Consider the following 16992-nt stretch of genomic DNA (forward strand, 5'->3'; position numbering starts at 1 on the left):
ATACACTAAAGACCGAAATGCTGATTTGGAACATCGACCAGAGCTCTTTATGCTGTAGCATTCGGCCGGGTAAAGGACTGAGGTATTTGGGACTGGATATTGTAACCGATTTAGATCAGATCGCTTCTATAAACTTCTCAAAAGTGGCAAAGGAATGCCGTAAGCTGCTTCAATCATGGGCTCATTTGCCACTTTCTTTATTGGGTAGAGTTAACCTTGTCAAAATGTCCATTTTGCCAAACATTTCATTTTTTTAATACTATCCCGCTATATTTTGATACTTCCCTTATTAAAAAACTTCAATCTGATATTAGTATCTTTATTTGGAACAAACGTCTCCCAAGAATTTCCTGGAAGAAACGCAGGAGACGTAGGGAAAAGGAGGTCTTGCTGCCCCCGATCTTCAGGCTTACGCCTGGGCTTTTCAGCTATCTCACGCCAGGGTGTTATTAAAAAACCCAGCAGGTTATGGAGTAGGGTCCCTTTATCTAATGTTGCTGAAGGCAGAAGGTGTGGCTCAGTCCGGATTTCTTTTTAAATTTGGGGATCCCAAGTTCTTTAAAAAAGTAAAACTAAAAATTTTGCGAGGTATGGCTAGAACTTGGGCCCAGATAGCTAAGGCAATCAAATTAGGCTATTATGGCAGTAGAACACCTCTTTGGGACCTCCCAGTTGGCCCTTCCTGGCAAGATGACACCCTTGCAATACCAATAAGGGAGGCAGGCTTGGAGGTCTGGGGCGAATTATTCCATGAAGGCAATCCGCTCCTCTGGGACAGTTTAAGCAATAGAATTGGCTCGAATTTCTCCAGGCTTAAATACTTGCAAATTTCCAGCTGGTCTCGTGCATATTCTGCTCAGAATCAGCGGAGGAATAAACCCCCTTTGGGAGCATATAGTTCTCTTGTAACACTATTAGTTGATAAACCTCCAATCAAAAAGGAGATCTCAGTCTGGTATAATTTAATTCTGGAAGAAATAGATGGTGAATTCATACTGCTGGATACACTTTGGTCCCCGTTTCTGCTCAACATTAACTTGCAAGACCTTTGGAGCACGTCATGCAGCATGATGTTGGACATTGTGAAACCTGCATGGCTTCGTAGGAACCATCTATTTACCATTCATCGAGCTTACTATTCACCACTTAGGTTGTCAAAATTTTCATCTGGAAGTACAGTGGCTTGTGCGAGATGTGGGCAATTGTCCGCTTCGGACACTCATATGTTTTTCGACTGCCCTCATCTGTCTCTTTTTTGGAATGATATAAGCAGCTGTCTTTCTGCATCGGTTGGCTCCAATATTGCCCTGAGTCTTGTATCAGTAATTTTTGGTCTTGTGGAAGGAGTTCCCCCTTCTGAGAGGAAGTTTATTTTTTACTCTATTTTGCTTGCTAGGAGGGAGATATGCAAGAAATGTAAAGACCCTTCTCCCCCTATTATCACTGACTGGTATAATGCCACCTTGCAGGTCTCTAAATTGGACTTGGCCAGAGCATGTAACCCAGAGAAAACATCCTTCTGGCGTCTGTTGAGATGGGATCATTGAGTATCTGGGTTTTTTTTTTTTTCCCCCCAGGTCCAATGATTAAGCCACTAAGCCCAGAAATATGGCAAAGCTGTATATAAATGCTTACACTAACATTCTGGTTGTACTACGGTTACCTCTGTATGGCTCTTATCCCGGTGATTGTTGTGGTTGAGGCTTAGTTGCTGAGGGACTAGGCTCAGGTTCCACTATTGTCCCCTCCAGTTGATATAACTGTGGCAGCACAAAGCTTTTTAAACTCAACAGATTGCTTGTTTAGAATTTGGGTGGCAAATGAGGACAAAAAAAAAAAAATGGATTTGATGTCAGATTAAAGAAATAACTTTGGGTCCTCAAGTATATAATCTAAAGAACCTGAAATGGAGAGGCACAAGGCCAGAAACACTGATGACGGAGGTTAACTCCTGTGCAGGTTCCATAGATGTAATAAAAAGCAAATTAAATTCACAAGAAAATTTGCATTTAGAAGAAAGTGAACGGCAAAAGGCATGGGAAATTTTAAAGAATACATTACTGGAACAATTTCAAGTACAAAATTATCCAAGTAAGAATAAATTCAGCACAACACACTACAATATATCTGGATTCCCTGTCTGGTATAGCAGAGAATTACAAAGCCAAAAAAGCGGATATTAAAAGAAATTAGGAAAATCAGGAAGCAGATCAGACAAGGTATCGAACCGGATAAAAAAAGGATTGCAAAAATTCAGAACAAAATACAAGAAAAATTGCTGAAAAGTAAAAACAAGCTCGAAAATTGACTTGTGGAATAAACTCTTAATGGCAAGTAAACACGCGAATAGCAAAAAAGTTTGGCAGTTAATAAATGGATTAGCTCTAGGAAAGAACAGACAACAAAATGCAGAGATAAACGCTGCCTCATGGGAAGCTCAAGTTCAAGAAATGTATGCTGATCCTGAGCCCAAGGTTAATAAGAGCAGGATAGATGTAGATTTCTTAATGGTTTATTCAAGGAATCCCAGACAGACAACACAGTTTACGAGAAGGAAAACACGAATAATATACACCACAACACAACAGCACCATTAATATCCGACACAGATCAACTGAAAAGAATCATAAGAAAATTAAAGCCAGAAGGTGCTGCAGGACCAAACGGAATCCCCAACGCGCTATTCAAAGGAGACGTGATATATTGGGCTCACTACTTTTTCCCTTTATTCAACAGGTTTCATCGCACAAATCGAAACCCGGACTCATGGAAAGGTACATCTTACAAACTATCTTTAAAAGTGGATATCGTTCATTACCAACAAAAATTATAGGCTTATAACCTTAATTGACGTAGAAGCAAGGCTCTACGCCTCCTGCCTATAGGAGCACCTCAATTCATGGACAGAGGACAAAAAGTTCATACCCCGGTTCCAAACAGGATTTAGGACTGGGAGGGGAACATCAACAAATTTAACAGCATTAACATTCTTAGCTGAAAAAGCAAAAACGCAAGAAGACCTGGTTCTTTGCCTGTTTTGTAGACCTAAAGCCCGCATTCGATCGAGTGCCTCGCAAGCTCATATGGCAAAAATTGGCTAAATGGGGCATTAACAGCTGTTTGCTGAGGGATCTCATCGAGTTATATGCAGGAACCTGGGCGCAGGACAAAATAGGAGATGGCAAACGAGCGACTCCTAAAATAGAGACAAGAAACGGGCTAAAACAGGGGTGTGTATTAGCCCCCAGCCTGTTTAATTTATATCTTGCCGATCTTGCAGAAGCACTTCAGAATGATAATCGCCACCCACCTTCACTAGCGAACAAGGAAATTAGATATCTTCAGTACGCAGATGATATTGTCCTATTAAGCCAAACGCCAATAGGAGTACAACGTAGCATGAAAGCTCTAAAAATATATATGGATAAACAAAGATTAGAACTAAATCTGCAAAAAGCTAAAGTAGTTCGACTGGTAGACTGTAAATATAGGACATACTCCTGGTTCCTGGAAGGGAAAAAGAAATCGAGGTAGCAGAAGCATATAAATACCTAGAACTCAACATTGAACATCAAATGAAATACAACAGCACTATGCAGCAATGATGGCAAAAAGCCCAATCGCTAATTCATGGTTTCAAGCTATTAAAAAGGAAATTGAGCTATTAAATCCTTTGCCCTCCTGCTATCAGTAATGCGTGCTCAGTTTATGGCAACAGTTACGTACGGCACAGAAACGATGAAGGGTCGTGAAGCAACCATCTTAATTAGAGTTCAAACAAGAGTAAATAAATCAGTTTTTAATATATCAAAATCAGCTTCTCCAGCTCAAGTCCGTCTTGAGTTTGGATTGATAAAGCAAATATTTCAAAGCAAAGCAACCTTTGTTAAGTTATGTTGGAAACTGCGCGCATCCAAAAAAGAATCTATTGATAACTTGTGCTGGCAGGAAATAGAACAAAAAATAAAAATCGACCAATAAAAAAGGATCCTGGGGAACTTACTTAATGCAGGCTATAGAGGAACTAGGCGTACACAAAGCCTGAATGGAGAGTATAGGAAAAGCAGCCTTTTATCAGGCAATTAAAGCAACAGTCAAAACTTTGTCTCATACAACTGACAAGAACATTCTCATACGAATACTCCATGCCTGGACAGTGATTTTTTCTTACAAAAAGAGGCAGCCGCAGGAATACCTTTCAGCTAATTTCTCACAGAACATAAAACAGTTCGTGCAATTCCGCTTCGGTATGTGGAAAATTAAAGATCTTGCTCCAATTCATTTTCACAATGAAGAATGTCGGCTGTGTAAATATAAGAAAGAGTCTATAGCGCATATTCTGTGTGGGTGTCCAAAGTTTGGATTAGAAAGGAAAAAACTGTTGAAAACAATCTTTACAATACTAAAAATCCAAACCTGCAGGCAAGCGGTAACAACTTGGCTGGGGGCCAACTTGGCTGGAGACACTTGTCTGCAGAGCAGTAAAAATTTTAAAAAGTCAATTTTAAAGAATTAGCCCAAATAAAGGATTAATTACATAGAAAGTATACAAGTAAAGTTCAGTTGGATTACAAATCGACCAAGAATTTAGCAATCCCAAATTAAATGATACAGGAGGTTACCCAGCAAGAAGAAAAACTCTGGATCAAGGACAATATTGAAATTAACCATGGACAATGATCTTCAAAGGATAGAATAATCCCAGCTTAAACAAAAACTCTGAAAGAAAAAAGGAATTGCTTTGTATCATCTGCACCAACTGTAAGAAACTTTGCTTGCCAATGTTCAGTCTCATGAGAGAGATGTGAAGCATATAATGGATTTTATTGAGATGACACTATGAATTTTGTCATACATTTATATATTTTTTTAAAACAAATTTTGTAATGCAAGTGCACAGAAGGTTTTATGAATGTTTCTCACATGTTTTTATATTTAACATACAGTGTAATGGTTTTAAAAAGACTGAACACTAGAATAATAAACTTGAAACTTGAAAGGGTTGGTACAGAATCTGTGGCTGGATACTCTATATCAGATAAGGCGTTACCGAAGGTATGTAATTTGTTCATAAAGACTTCTTCGCGCAAATCCTTACTTCAGAATAGATAACAAAGCAGTCTCTCCCCAGAGGTGGATCTGCGGACTGTTACACTAAAATGTTCTAGGGGACTGAACAGGCAAAATGCCCATCTCGCCAGAGATGACGGTCTAAGCAGAAATGTTTGACAAACTTGCATGGTGATGCCCATGTGGCTGCTTGACAATGTCAAGAAATGGGACTCTTCAAGCTAGAGTGGTGGTCGCAGATTTAGTTCTGGTGGGATGAGCTCTCAAGCTCTCTGGGTTGTTTATCCAATGAGCGGCATATTTTTATACAGAGGGCAGTCCATCTGAAGATGGTTCTCTTGTGGGCTGCCTTTCCTTTCTTTGCACCCACAAATCCAACAAAGTGTTGATCAATCTACACAAGGTATACATAAAAAATGCACCTCACCACATGATTTTGTGACTGCATATACCTTTTGTCCAATAGAAGACAGTGCTCTGTCAGGCATATGTAGATTACGGCAATTATGGGTAAGCATATGGTCAGAACAGAAATGGGTATAGGCAAAACAAAGAATACTACATCAAAAAGTGAATTCTAACTATGGGACAATACTAGTATGTGTCTAGCAACTATCTGGTCTAGCAGAGGGATCCTGTCAAACCCTGCGATGGAAAGCTTCAGGAAGGTTCACAGGTACAAACCATCTGTGACCATGCACAACACCCAGCATACCAGGAAAACATGTGCCTATGGCTTCAATTTAGTACTTAGGCAAAGTATGAATCAAATCTCAGAGACAGAGTTGATTGTTAGTGCACTTCGACAGACACCAGCATTTATTACAGGTTCCAGTTTTTCATGAGAAGACACAAAACAACAGGACAACGTAGTCCCTTTCACATGCCGATCAGTTTAAGGGGGTAGTATAGCCAACACACTGGGGTTAACTGGTGGTGAATGACATATTGGATACATTGAGTTGGATGGAAGGATACTAATGTTAACAGAGTAGAAGGCTGGTTGATCTTCATGAAAAACCCAAAATGGCGGATTGTACTGTTAATTGTTTTTAACAGGAAACCTGCAAGATACATGTGGCTGTTACCATTCTAGATAATGGGAATGTAAAATTCAGCTCCCATGTTAGGGGTCATACTTTGCTGTGGACACTATTGTATCTCTGACATCCAACAGGAGAGATAGCAAATGTACATTGTTCCTTTGTACTAGGCCATCATTATGCCACAGTGACAGGTCACATAAGGGCAAAGGGTAAACTGTATGAGCTGGTAGGTCACGAAAGGGTCAGGTATGGACAAATCCTCTGAGATTTAGAAATTAATCAGCATAATGCAATCCACTTGTTGTAGTTTTAAAATATTGAAGGTTGTCAGCGTCTTTTCACAAAAACTAAATGGCCTCTTCAAGTACTGTGACTGCTTCCATAACTGTGGCCCACTGTGATCAAGTGACTGACTTGTTACTGCAACAAATAAGTGATCTTGTGTTGAATGACCCTTTTTTAATCTGCTGATTTGCGCGGTCTGCTTTTTTAGTGCTTCAAAACATTAGGAACCAAATAGAGTCTTCCTATCGACAAGCAAAGGTTTTGTGCTTGGTTTACAACTTCATCCACGCTTGTGCTACATTGAGAGACCATTGTTCATGGTCAAGACAGCAGTTTTCATGAAATTGTTGAATCTAAGCAGCTTTTGCTCCAAAAACCAGATTGGCAATAAACCTCAACTCTGGGCTTTTGTGGGAACAGGGGAGGTATAGTAACTATGTTCCAGGATTACAAGTCATAACTTGCCACAATGACACTTGCCTAGGCCAGTCAGAGTAAGAGAACAGTGGGGTGGTGGAACTCTCTCCATTTAATCACAACATCGAGCATCCATGTCCATTTGTAAGGATAATGCTGCCAGGTAAGCCACCATCATCACTGCAGACTGAGATGAGATTATCCATTGCCAGCTATATGACATGCTGATACTGTCAAGAACTTTTCTGTCAGCATTAAATAATCCAAAACTAGGTGCTTCCATCAATTGATAGCTAAACGGTTTTTGAACCACTCAAGCACACTAACCTTATGAAGATTTTCTGTGGAATACAGATTAACCGTTTTTAACTTTTGACTGCTGGGCCTATCATGCCCATTCCATGCTCAAAAAGGAAGTACCAGACCATGAGTGATCTGGTCAAGACTTGTAGGTCACCAACCAAGATCTATAATATTCCTCCACATCATGCTTTTACAAGTTCGACAGTCGATAACACATTAATTATTTTTTGGCAGGGGGTGGGGGGGGGGGGGGGTGGGGGGGGGGGTGTGTGTGTGTGTGTGTGTGTGTGTGTGTGTGTGTGTGTGTGTGTGTGTGTGTGTGTGTGTGTGTGTGTGTGTGTGTGTGTGTGTGTGTGTGTGTGTGTGTGTGTGTGTGTGTGTGTGTGTGTGTGTGTGTGTGTGTGTGTGTGTGTGTGTGTGTGTGTGTGTGTGTGTGTGTGTGTGTGTGTGTGTGTGTGTGTGTGTGTGTGTGTGTGTGTGTGTGTGTGTGTGTGTGTGTGTGTGTGTGTGTGTGTGTGTGTGTGTGTGTGTGTGTGTGTGTGTGTGTGTGTGTGTGTGTGTGTGTGTGTGTGTGTGTGTGTGTGTGTGTGTGTGTGTGTGTGTACTAGAGTGTGTGTGTGTGTGTACGAGTGTGTACGAGTGTGTATGTGCGTGTGTGTGTACGAGTGCGTGTGTGTGTACGAGTGTGTGTGTGTGTGTGTACAAGTGTGTACGAGTGTGTACGAGTGTGTGTGCGTGTGTGTAAAATTGGTGATATTGACTGACAGATTTAAAACATGTCTATTATACTCTCCCTTCTAAAAACACATAGCAGAAGATATCATTACTCTCACGTGCACTGTCAACATTCGCTAGCTTTACAATACATTTACAATAGTTGAATCCTAGAGGTGGTAAAATGTATCAAGTCACAGATATCGTACATCTGGTACCTGGCCTTGATATGGTGCTGTTTGAAAGAAAAGCAGTTGCTTCCACGTATATCATAGATTAGTTTTATCGGACTCTGCATAAAAAAAAGCTTTAAAAGTTCTCCAAAGAAATGCACTGTGGTTTATTAAATCTGTTTCAGGCCTTTGATATTTTTTTCTGCAAATATTCGTGGGCACATTTTATACAGAAAGAAAATAGTAAAAATGTCAGCAGCCTTCGTGTTTTTTAAGTCACTCATATTTTTGGTTCACTGCTTACAAAATTAAAAAAACAACCCTTTACCTACCATTCTACTGCATGAGCACGCATTTAATAAAGGAGCATTCCTAGGACATCATAAAGAGCCATGAATTGTTCAATCCTGGAAACGTGCAAATTTTTTTACTGTCATTAATGCAACAACTTCCTGCATTGCGTAAAGTGCTCAACTTAACACTAAAGGCTTTGGGTTAATGATCCTTTTATACCATTTTGAACATTTTATACCTGTGGATGCTTAGCCCACTTTGTCCGGTTCATAAAATAACCATGTAGACAAATGGCCCTTGACCCCAAATAATACGTTTTTGGTGTCTAGAAATAGGAATTCCAAACACCTGACAAACAAAATTCAGATTGAGTGAAGCTACCGAAGTCTATTCTACTTTTAACTGGAAAGCTTAAAGAGATCCACAATTCAGACACAGGCTGAAAATATGAAACATATACTGCACATAGAGGACAGCAACCACTTAAGAAGCTAGTCGCCTGGCTAATTGGCCAATCTTTCTGTAGATTTTTTTTTTTAAGCATGTGGGTATTGATGATGGGTGGCATTTGACAACACTTGCGCACAATTGCCTAAATTAATTAGGTCGTAACATCTTGTATGCAACTGTCTTGGGCCTCACAAATTAAATAAAACAAGATAGGAAAGGGAACCTTATTATGCTGAGCAGAAGAAACAGAGCCACTAGTAAACCATCTTAGTGAGAACAGGAGATGGGCCAGCCACTCCCAAGCTGAATAAGAACCGGACACTCCAGATAAGCTTAATTTGCAACTCCTTGAATAATCTAAAACAATTTTCCAGGAAGACACCTTCCAGAGAAAATGATAACAAAAGAGATCCCTGAATGAGTGGGCACAGAGAGGGGTGGAGAGAAACAGTGGGGGAGTCTGGTGAACACAGGCATCAACAGTGGGAGGGTCTGGTGAACACAGGCATCAAGTATTCTGATTGGTGAACTTGTTGACAAAAACTGCACAGAGTCTGTGTAAGCAAATAAGAGATGAGGTAATTGGCTGGTCACTGCTATGAGTCGGAAGGGTGACCATGGCATTTGGTGCCTCTTTGTGCACATTGTGTCGCCTGTACTTATACATAAGGCATCTGTGTATCAGTAAGCTATGAGCTTTTACCAGGAGAAGATTTATATACATATTAAAAATAAATCTTAGTATTTTTCTTGAAAAGTAGCCCTTTACTGACTCAACAAACATTTCTTCCACAACATAAAGCCTTGTATTTTAATCAAAACCAAAGTATGTACCAAAAAGAGCAAAAGCAATACTCAGCATCGAATTAATAAATCAAATACATGGGGTTCATTTTAGATCTTGCACAACTACGCTACTGAAGTAAAATAGTATCCCAGAAAGATAGAACATATATGAAAGGTTTTGAAAACTAGACTATAATGGATACCCTGGGTTAATTGCTGTAAGAAAGGCCACCTTTATTGCAGATCAACCTTATTTGGTCTACCATGCAACTCCACAACTAACCAGTATCCAATAGTAGGTTATTCGCCTTATTCTCGGACATCAATTTTGATGTTCATCTTTTTTCCCCAATAACATCACATTAAAATAATAAAACAATCCTCAATGCAAAGATGTTTGCTACATCAATTAAACTTCAATTTACCAGGATGTTTAAGTGCAGGTGAAGTTTTCACGCTTTAAAAAAGTGACTTACAGCAATGACCAGTCATTGCGTGTTTCTACAATCACGTGCTGTTGCTTAGGCCCATTTAAAGGTCCAGGTGTCCTCTTTGCGGGTTATGGTATCTTTGCCCACTACGAAGGGACTGCCTCAACTATTAACCAGAAAGGCATTACAGACCTTATCCCTGGGTGTTCTGCTCCCATGTGGTCAAGACATCCATCTACAGAATCAGCGTTTGGTGAAGATGTTATTCTGCGTCGCCCAAAATCGGACTTCTCAGAAACCCAGCTGCTCCTGAAACAAACAAGATGCTTGCATGCTTAGCTTTCTAAAAGGCAGAACATATTCATATTCTAGCCGAGAGCTTGAGGGCAAAGTCCGAACCAGACATGAAACAAACTGTTCAATCTAATGGATGAAGGCAAGCCACAAAGCAGACTACTGAAGACGCTGAAAAATAAGCTGAATCCATCTCCAGTAAGTCACATTTCCAAGGGACTCCAATCCCTATCCAGGAACAGCAGTCGAGGGTGGACCTGCATAATGAGGGAGTATTCAGTGCATATTACTAACATAACACCGTCAAACCTCAAATTAAATGTTTTGACTTCACAAAAGGAATGTAAACCTGTACAGCCTTAGATGTTTTTTTTCTTCACTACACCACAAAGAGAACATACCAATCAAAAGTAAGTGATAGCATGAATACCGCCAAGAGGCTCAAATATGTCCAGCTCTCATAATAGTGGAGAAATCGCAAGAAACACTTTCCTTTGCAAACTGACAAACAAGAAATCAACAAGCTCTCCCTAATGGATCAGATGGAAGTATCTGCATGCAGGCTCTTGTGGATGTGGGCTGGTGAGCCAGGAAGCAAGGGCCCAAAAAAAGATTGTTGACGCTGATCACTGAAAGAGATAATGCAGCTGTTTGGCTCATTATCACCCTATTGAGATGGTGAAGGGCTCACTATTTTCTGACCGGTTAAAGGCTCTGGCACATATCAGCAAAATGCACAATTTAAGATGTAAATGAACCTTCTCTTCTTTTTATATCAGCACCTCTGCCAAGCACTTCTCAAGCAAGTGCCGGTGTCAACCACCAATCCCCAAACTCGTCATTTTCACCCACCCACTTTTTAAAACGTTTTAGCTTGAATACCAGTATAACTGATGTTTGTCGACTAGATAACAAATGCTTCATAACAGAAAGAAAGCCCAAAAGAAAAGTAGTGTGAAGATCATAGATGGTAGCCCTTTAAATCAGTATCATTACAATTCAAGAACACAAATAGTTCACTTGGAATGCAATATCAATGGTGTGAGGTAGCCAGGCCCCTAAAATGTCTTTTACCCACATTACCTCATTCTCTTTTCATTCCCGTGCATCCTCCATCACTCCGAATGTTTATTTACAGAGTGTGCCGAAATGTTATTACAGGGCCATATGAAACTACAAGTACACAGATAATTTCATGTGATTCACTTATTTAAGATCGACCTACAATAACGGTACTAGAAAGTCATAATTCCAGCCAATGTATTTCTGAAAATAAACTCCGACAACTGTGAACATAGAAGGACACACGGTGAGAACACTAACAATTTAAAACGCCTCAGATAATATCACCCAAAGTAGTAGCAATACAGTCCAATCTAGACTGATTTTCGACACAATATTATTTTGCTTTTGGAAAAATAAATCCATTTTAAAGGGATAAAAAACACTGACCAACAAGCAAACTGACCACTGAGCAGGAGAAATGAGGTCAATTTCTGGTGTTGCTACCTGTTGCCCTCTCTGGCAACAAGGATATTTTTTGCATAAAGGGATCGGTGTACCTTCTAAAATGAGGACACAACTGCAGACCTTGCCAAAGGGGTGGAAAATCTCTAGATGTTAAACTATACTCCTTACCAGAGCGATTATGTGCTATTGAAGATCAAAATGTTTTGCATTGTTTAGGTTGAAACAATCAAGAAATATAACAAACATGGGAACATTTGCCAAGTACAATGTCCAGAAAAAATGTTTGGGATAAGAAAAATAAAATGTAAACCAATTATTCACTGGGTGGAGTCAGAAAAAGGATGACATCACAATACAGTACAATGCACATCTTTGCCCTATTATTTTTTACATTTTTCTCGGTACCGTTCACTAGGCAGAAGTGCTATCCCGCAAGTTGACAAGGAAAGTAGCTGCTTGATACTCACTCTGGCCATCATAAGTGGCAAGCAGACAAGGAGGCGTGTTCTAACAAACACTGAAAATGCCAATAGGTCTAGCTTTAAAAGAATGTTGTATGGTAATGCGGAGTATTACAAGTAGATAACGTGGAAATAGTTATGTATTTGAAAGGAAGCAAAGCACTGTATTATAATATTGGTGTAGATTAAAAGGTCAAATACAGCGGCACTGTCAAGCCATACCTAAAAGTGCACGTAGATTAATGACTGCCCTCATCCCATTAGTGCTTCTGCAATAGAAGAAACACCATAAATTATCTAGTTCTAAGACAATTTAATAGGATGAGTGTGGCCTTGAAGAACAAGCTACTTACCTTCGGTAACAATATATCTGTAAGAAACATAGGTTAGCTCTAGATTCCTTTTCTTAGAATTACCCCCAGGCATCAGACTGGATCCGGAAAGTTTTTCGGCAGCAGTACATCTGCGCGTCGAAAGGTGGCGTCTGTCGGCACCGCGTTCATCATTGTCGCCGGAATGACGTAGACGGTAGCTACTTCCATTCCACCCACAAGCGTGGACGTCGGTTCTGTACACGACTTTCCATGCTAGCAGCGCGGAGTCATGCAAGACCTCTTCCTAGAAACCAACAACATCTTGGAAGAGGAGCAGTTTGGCTTCAGACCAGTTCATGGAACAGAGTCAGCCCTGCTGACAGTTATGGATGACCTGCAAATGAGAGCGGACAGGGGAGAATCAGCTACTCTGATTCTGCTCGACCTGTCCGCAGCGTTCGATACGGTGAACCACGGCATCCTGATTGAAAGATTAAGGAACATCGGAGTTAGAAGGGTTGTGCTCGATTGGTTCCGCTCCTACCTGACGGACAGGTGGCAGGCAGTATCCATCCCTCCCTATCAATCCGAGTTCACGAAAGTCCCGCACGGAGTCCCACAGGGGTCTGCCAACAGCCCCATACTCTTTAATATTTACATGCAACCCCAAATGCAGATCATCAAAAGCCATGGCATCAGCGTGACAAACTACGCAGACGATACCCAGCTGATAATCTCGCTGGACGGAACCCGAGCAAGCTCAATGGAAACCTTCCACACCTGTATGCTGGACATGTCTCACTGGCTTAGTCAGAACTCACTAAAATTCAACAGTGAGAAAACTGAAATACTACACTGCACAGTTTGAAAAATCCCCAAAAGTTTACCGCCAGATTTCTGGCCTCTATCGCTAGGGGAATCGCCCACCCCAGTGAGTTCTGTAAGAAACCTTGGAGTAACTATCAATAATAAACTTAGCCTAGAGACCAACGTCAACAAGCAGGTTGGCTGCTGTTTCACCTTATTAAGAGGACTCCGAAGACTGCTACCTCTCCTGCCCACACAGACCAGAGCCGATATAGTCAGGAGCACTATCCTCAGCCGCCTGGACTACTGCAATGCCCTCCTGCTGGAATCCCCTGCCTACCTCATCTCCAGACTCCAGAGTGTCCAGGCAGCTGCAGCCAAACTAGCACTCTCTCCTGAACGCAGATCTTCCACCACTTTCGCCCTGGCCGACCTACACTGGTTACCTATACACCAAAGGATCTGCTTCAAATCCCTTTGCATTGTCTTCAGGGCAGTTCATGGGCTAGGCCCCCGACCACTCCAGTACAAATTTAAGTGGTATGAGCCCAACCGGTCTCTTCGATCCTCATCCTTGAACTTCATCAGCATCCCCAGGATCAAAAAAGCCACCTGTGGCGGGCGAGCTTTCAGCATTGCTGCAGCCCACCTATGGAACAAACTTCCCTTGGACATCAGAAAAACTAATGATCTCCTGACATTCCGGAAAAAGGTCAAAACTTGGCTTTTCCCTAAAAATCCTCCTCAAACCTTTCGCAATAAATAAAACCCACCCGGTTTTAGCTTTCGTTCATGCTCCTGCCCCCTCCAAGCTCAGCTATGTACTCTAGCGCCAGGATGCCCGTAGGGTTACAGAGCGCTCTACAAATGCTATAAATAAATAAATAAATAAATAAATAAATAAATAAATAAATAAATAAGACACTGACCACTGGTGCACAAAACTAGGGCACTGAAAGGAAATCCTTGACCCTAGAACTAAGTTCGTTGATCGGGGAGGATGAATGGGGCGGTAAGGAATCTATAACTAACCACTGTTTCCTAAAGATTTATCGTTACCGAAGGGAAGTAACTTGTTCTTCTGAAAGAAACACTTATAGATTCCTTACCCTAGAATAGATAAACCCCGGAGCGGAGTCTGCGAATCAAGTTCACACAAGAAAGTCCTGGAGAACAGAACAGCCAAAGAAGCAGTCTCTCCAGACTTGGCTGTCCAGGCAGTAATGTCTTGTGAACTTTGGAGCGATGCCATGTAGATGCCGGACAGATGTCATTAAGGGGGACTCCACGTACCAAAGCAGTGGTAGTGAAGCAGGGTCCAGTTTTACTGTATAAATGCCTTAGCCTATTCCTACCCACACCTGAGGCATGACACCCTGATAAGGCCCCAACAGCCAGCATACAGAGTAGTGTTAAGTTGACCATACTGTCCCAAGTTATTTTCTTAAAGTAGTAGGCCTCTCTGCTGAAATACAAGTTATTTGGGTATAGACACTCAGTAGTCAGAGGCAAGATGGCCGCCGAGTAGGAGCCTCCAAAGGTAGCTCCTGGTTTGGGGACTTCCAATTTGGTTATATTCCCCATTTAAACCACCGCATCGGCTCTCCACCAGCCTGCCCTACACCCGGATTGCACCTACTCACAGCCAAACCATCTTACCGGTGGATCGTCCGCGTTGAACTGCACGTCTCGTTGACCGTCCCGCCTCATCGTGCGACTGTTCCTCCGAGACTAATGCCCTGGTAGTCTCTTCTGCTGCGACGAGCCTGGATTATCGCACTGTGGACTCTTCGGATTACCGTGCAAGGTCTTTGATTGTCGGGCGCGGAGGGGTGCCCTGGAGTGTGGGCGCCTGTCCCTGGGTTCCTCCGCGGCCGGGGAGCTTGCTGAACCCAGCCTGCTATGGAGCCTGGCTGCAGCTCCCTGACACTGAACCCGTACCCGAGCCTGGCCGCAGCTCTTCTGAGGCCGAACCCGACCGGAACCTTGCTGAAAGCTCCCGTGAGCCGACCCCTGGCCGGGTGGGCTAGTCTGCGGGCCCCTACACGCCCTGGTCGCCTCATGTCCTGGAAGTCCTGACTGAGGTCTGTCGATCGATCAGCGAGAGAACAGATCCTCCCTGCCCCGAAAGGACCCCCGGCTCTTGCAGGAGGTCTGTGGCAGCCGACTCGCCTGGAGGACAGGCCCTCTCTCCTCGGGCACGGAGGACGGACTACGGCGACACTGTCCTTTCTCCAGCGCCATTGCAACGTCGGTCTCGCCGGCATCTACGGACTCGGCAGCAGCGTCGCCGCTGTGTGGGAGCTGCCGAAGTCACTACGCCCGGAGGACAGACCTCTACCCCGGATAATTGACCCCAACGACTGCACACGGTGAGTGGCGTCCTCCCGCCCTGGGGAAGAGGAGGGAAGTCTCTCGAGCTTGACCTCATTCCCAGCATTGGCGAGGGCGGGCTTTCACCCCTAACTGCGGCCCCCAGACTTGACTTGAGCGCACCGCTCACCTACTGGGGCTCACATCACCACTCAGGAGGCTACCGAGAACTACATAATGCCTCGAGCTCCTGCCGCCCCCCCTCGACGTATCCCACTGCCTGGACCCTCATGATCCACACAGGCTCTGAGCCACTTATGCTTGGTTGTGCTGCCTGCAATTCTTTCGGCCTCTGTAGCTGCCGCCCTGTTCCTCCTACACTGTATCTTGACTCACACTTGCGTGGCCTTAGACGCACCAGATACACCTTTACCAATCCGATTTTCTGACCCCTTAGCTGGGCTCCCAATCTAAAATGACGGCGCCCTCTATCTATCTATCTATCCTTAAGCCTGTCCCTCCGGCCAAATTGCTAACCCCGGAGCTAGGCTCCCAACCTAAAATGGCGGCACTCTGCCTCCACCTATTCTCTAGCTTCTCCCCTCCGCCCCGCTGATGTATCCTCACCCCCAGTGAGGCTGAGCTACAATTGCACTAATTTAAAAGTGCATTTTTTTTTTTGCCTTTTGACTTCTCTCTGCCCTAAGAATACTTGCTCCTACCTGCTCATCCTATCCCCTAGCTTCTCCCCTCCACCCCCACCAATGAAGCCTCACCCCCAGTGAGGCTGCGTTACAATTGCACTCATTTAAAAGTGCATTTCTGCCCTCGAAATTCTCTCTGGCCCTAGGATTACTTGCACCCACCTACTCTCTAGCTCCTCCCCTGCCGATTAATCCTCTCCCCTAGTGAGGTTACGTTACAATTGCACGAATTTAAAAGTGCATTTCGACCCTCTGAATTCCTTCTTTCTGGCTATAGGATTACTTGCGCAGCTTGTAAACTTCGGCCCAAAACCCCACGCCTGACTCCAAAATAGTGACTGCTACACCGTCCCTCTACCCTTTTAACTTACTCTATTACCCCTCCCCAAATCAACATGACACGTCCCACCTTGACTTGGACCGGGGAAGACCCCATTACCTTGGTCTACCCCCCCCCCCACTTCTTTAAAACCGCGGCTAAAACTTTAAAGCACGCCACCCTAAAAAGCCACCCGGAGATGCTGGTAACCGACTTGCGATTCAACACGGACAGTGGTACTTGCATAAATGACCTCATCTTCTACTCCAAAAGAACTGCAGCCTGGTGCAAAACCCTAATTCACCTCCTTAACATTCGCTCATCGAGAAACATTCCATATG

General features: G+C 43.0%; 1 protein-coding gene across 3 annotated transcripts in view; it reads right to left on the reverse strand.

The window, feature by feature from the left end:
• The window catches only part of RRAGC (Ras related GTP binding C), a 112237-nt gene that overhangs the window by 36685 nt on the left and 58560 nt on the right, over positions 1–16992 (reverse strand). For 2 of the 3 annotated variants that reach the window (XM_078681241.1, XM_078681240.1), the window contains one exon: positions 10162–10278. The exons of the other annotated variant lie outside the window; for it this stretch is intronic. In XM_078681241.1, the coding sequence (XP_078537367.1) occupies positions 10162–10278 (117 nt within the window). The remainder of the gene's footprint in view (positions 1–10161; positions 10279–16992) is intronic. 3 annotated transcript variants of the gene reach the window in all.

The sequence above is a fragment of the Lissotriton helveticus genome, chromosome 3_1 (assembly GCF_964261635.1).
Source record: "Lissotriton helveticus chromosome 3_1, aLisHel1.1, whole genome shotgun sequence".
Lineage (NCBI taxonomy): Eukaryota > Metazoa > Chordata > Amphibia > Caudata > Salamandridae > Lissotriton > Lissotriton helveticus.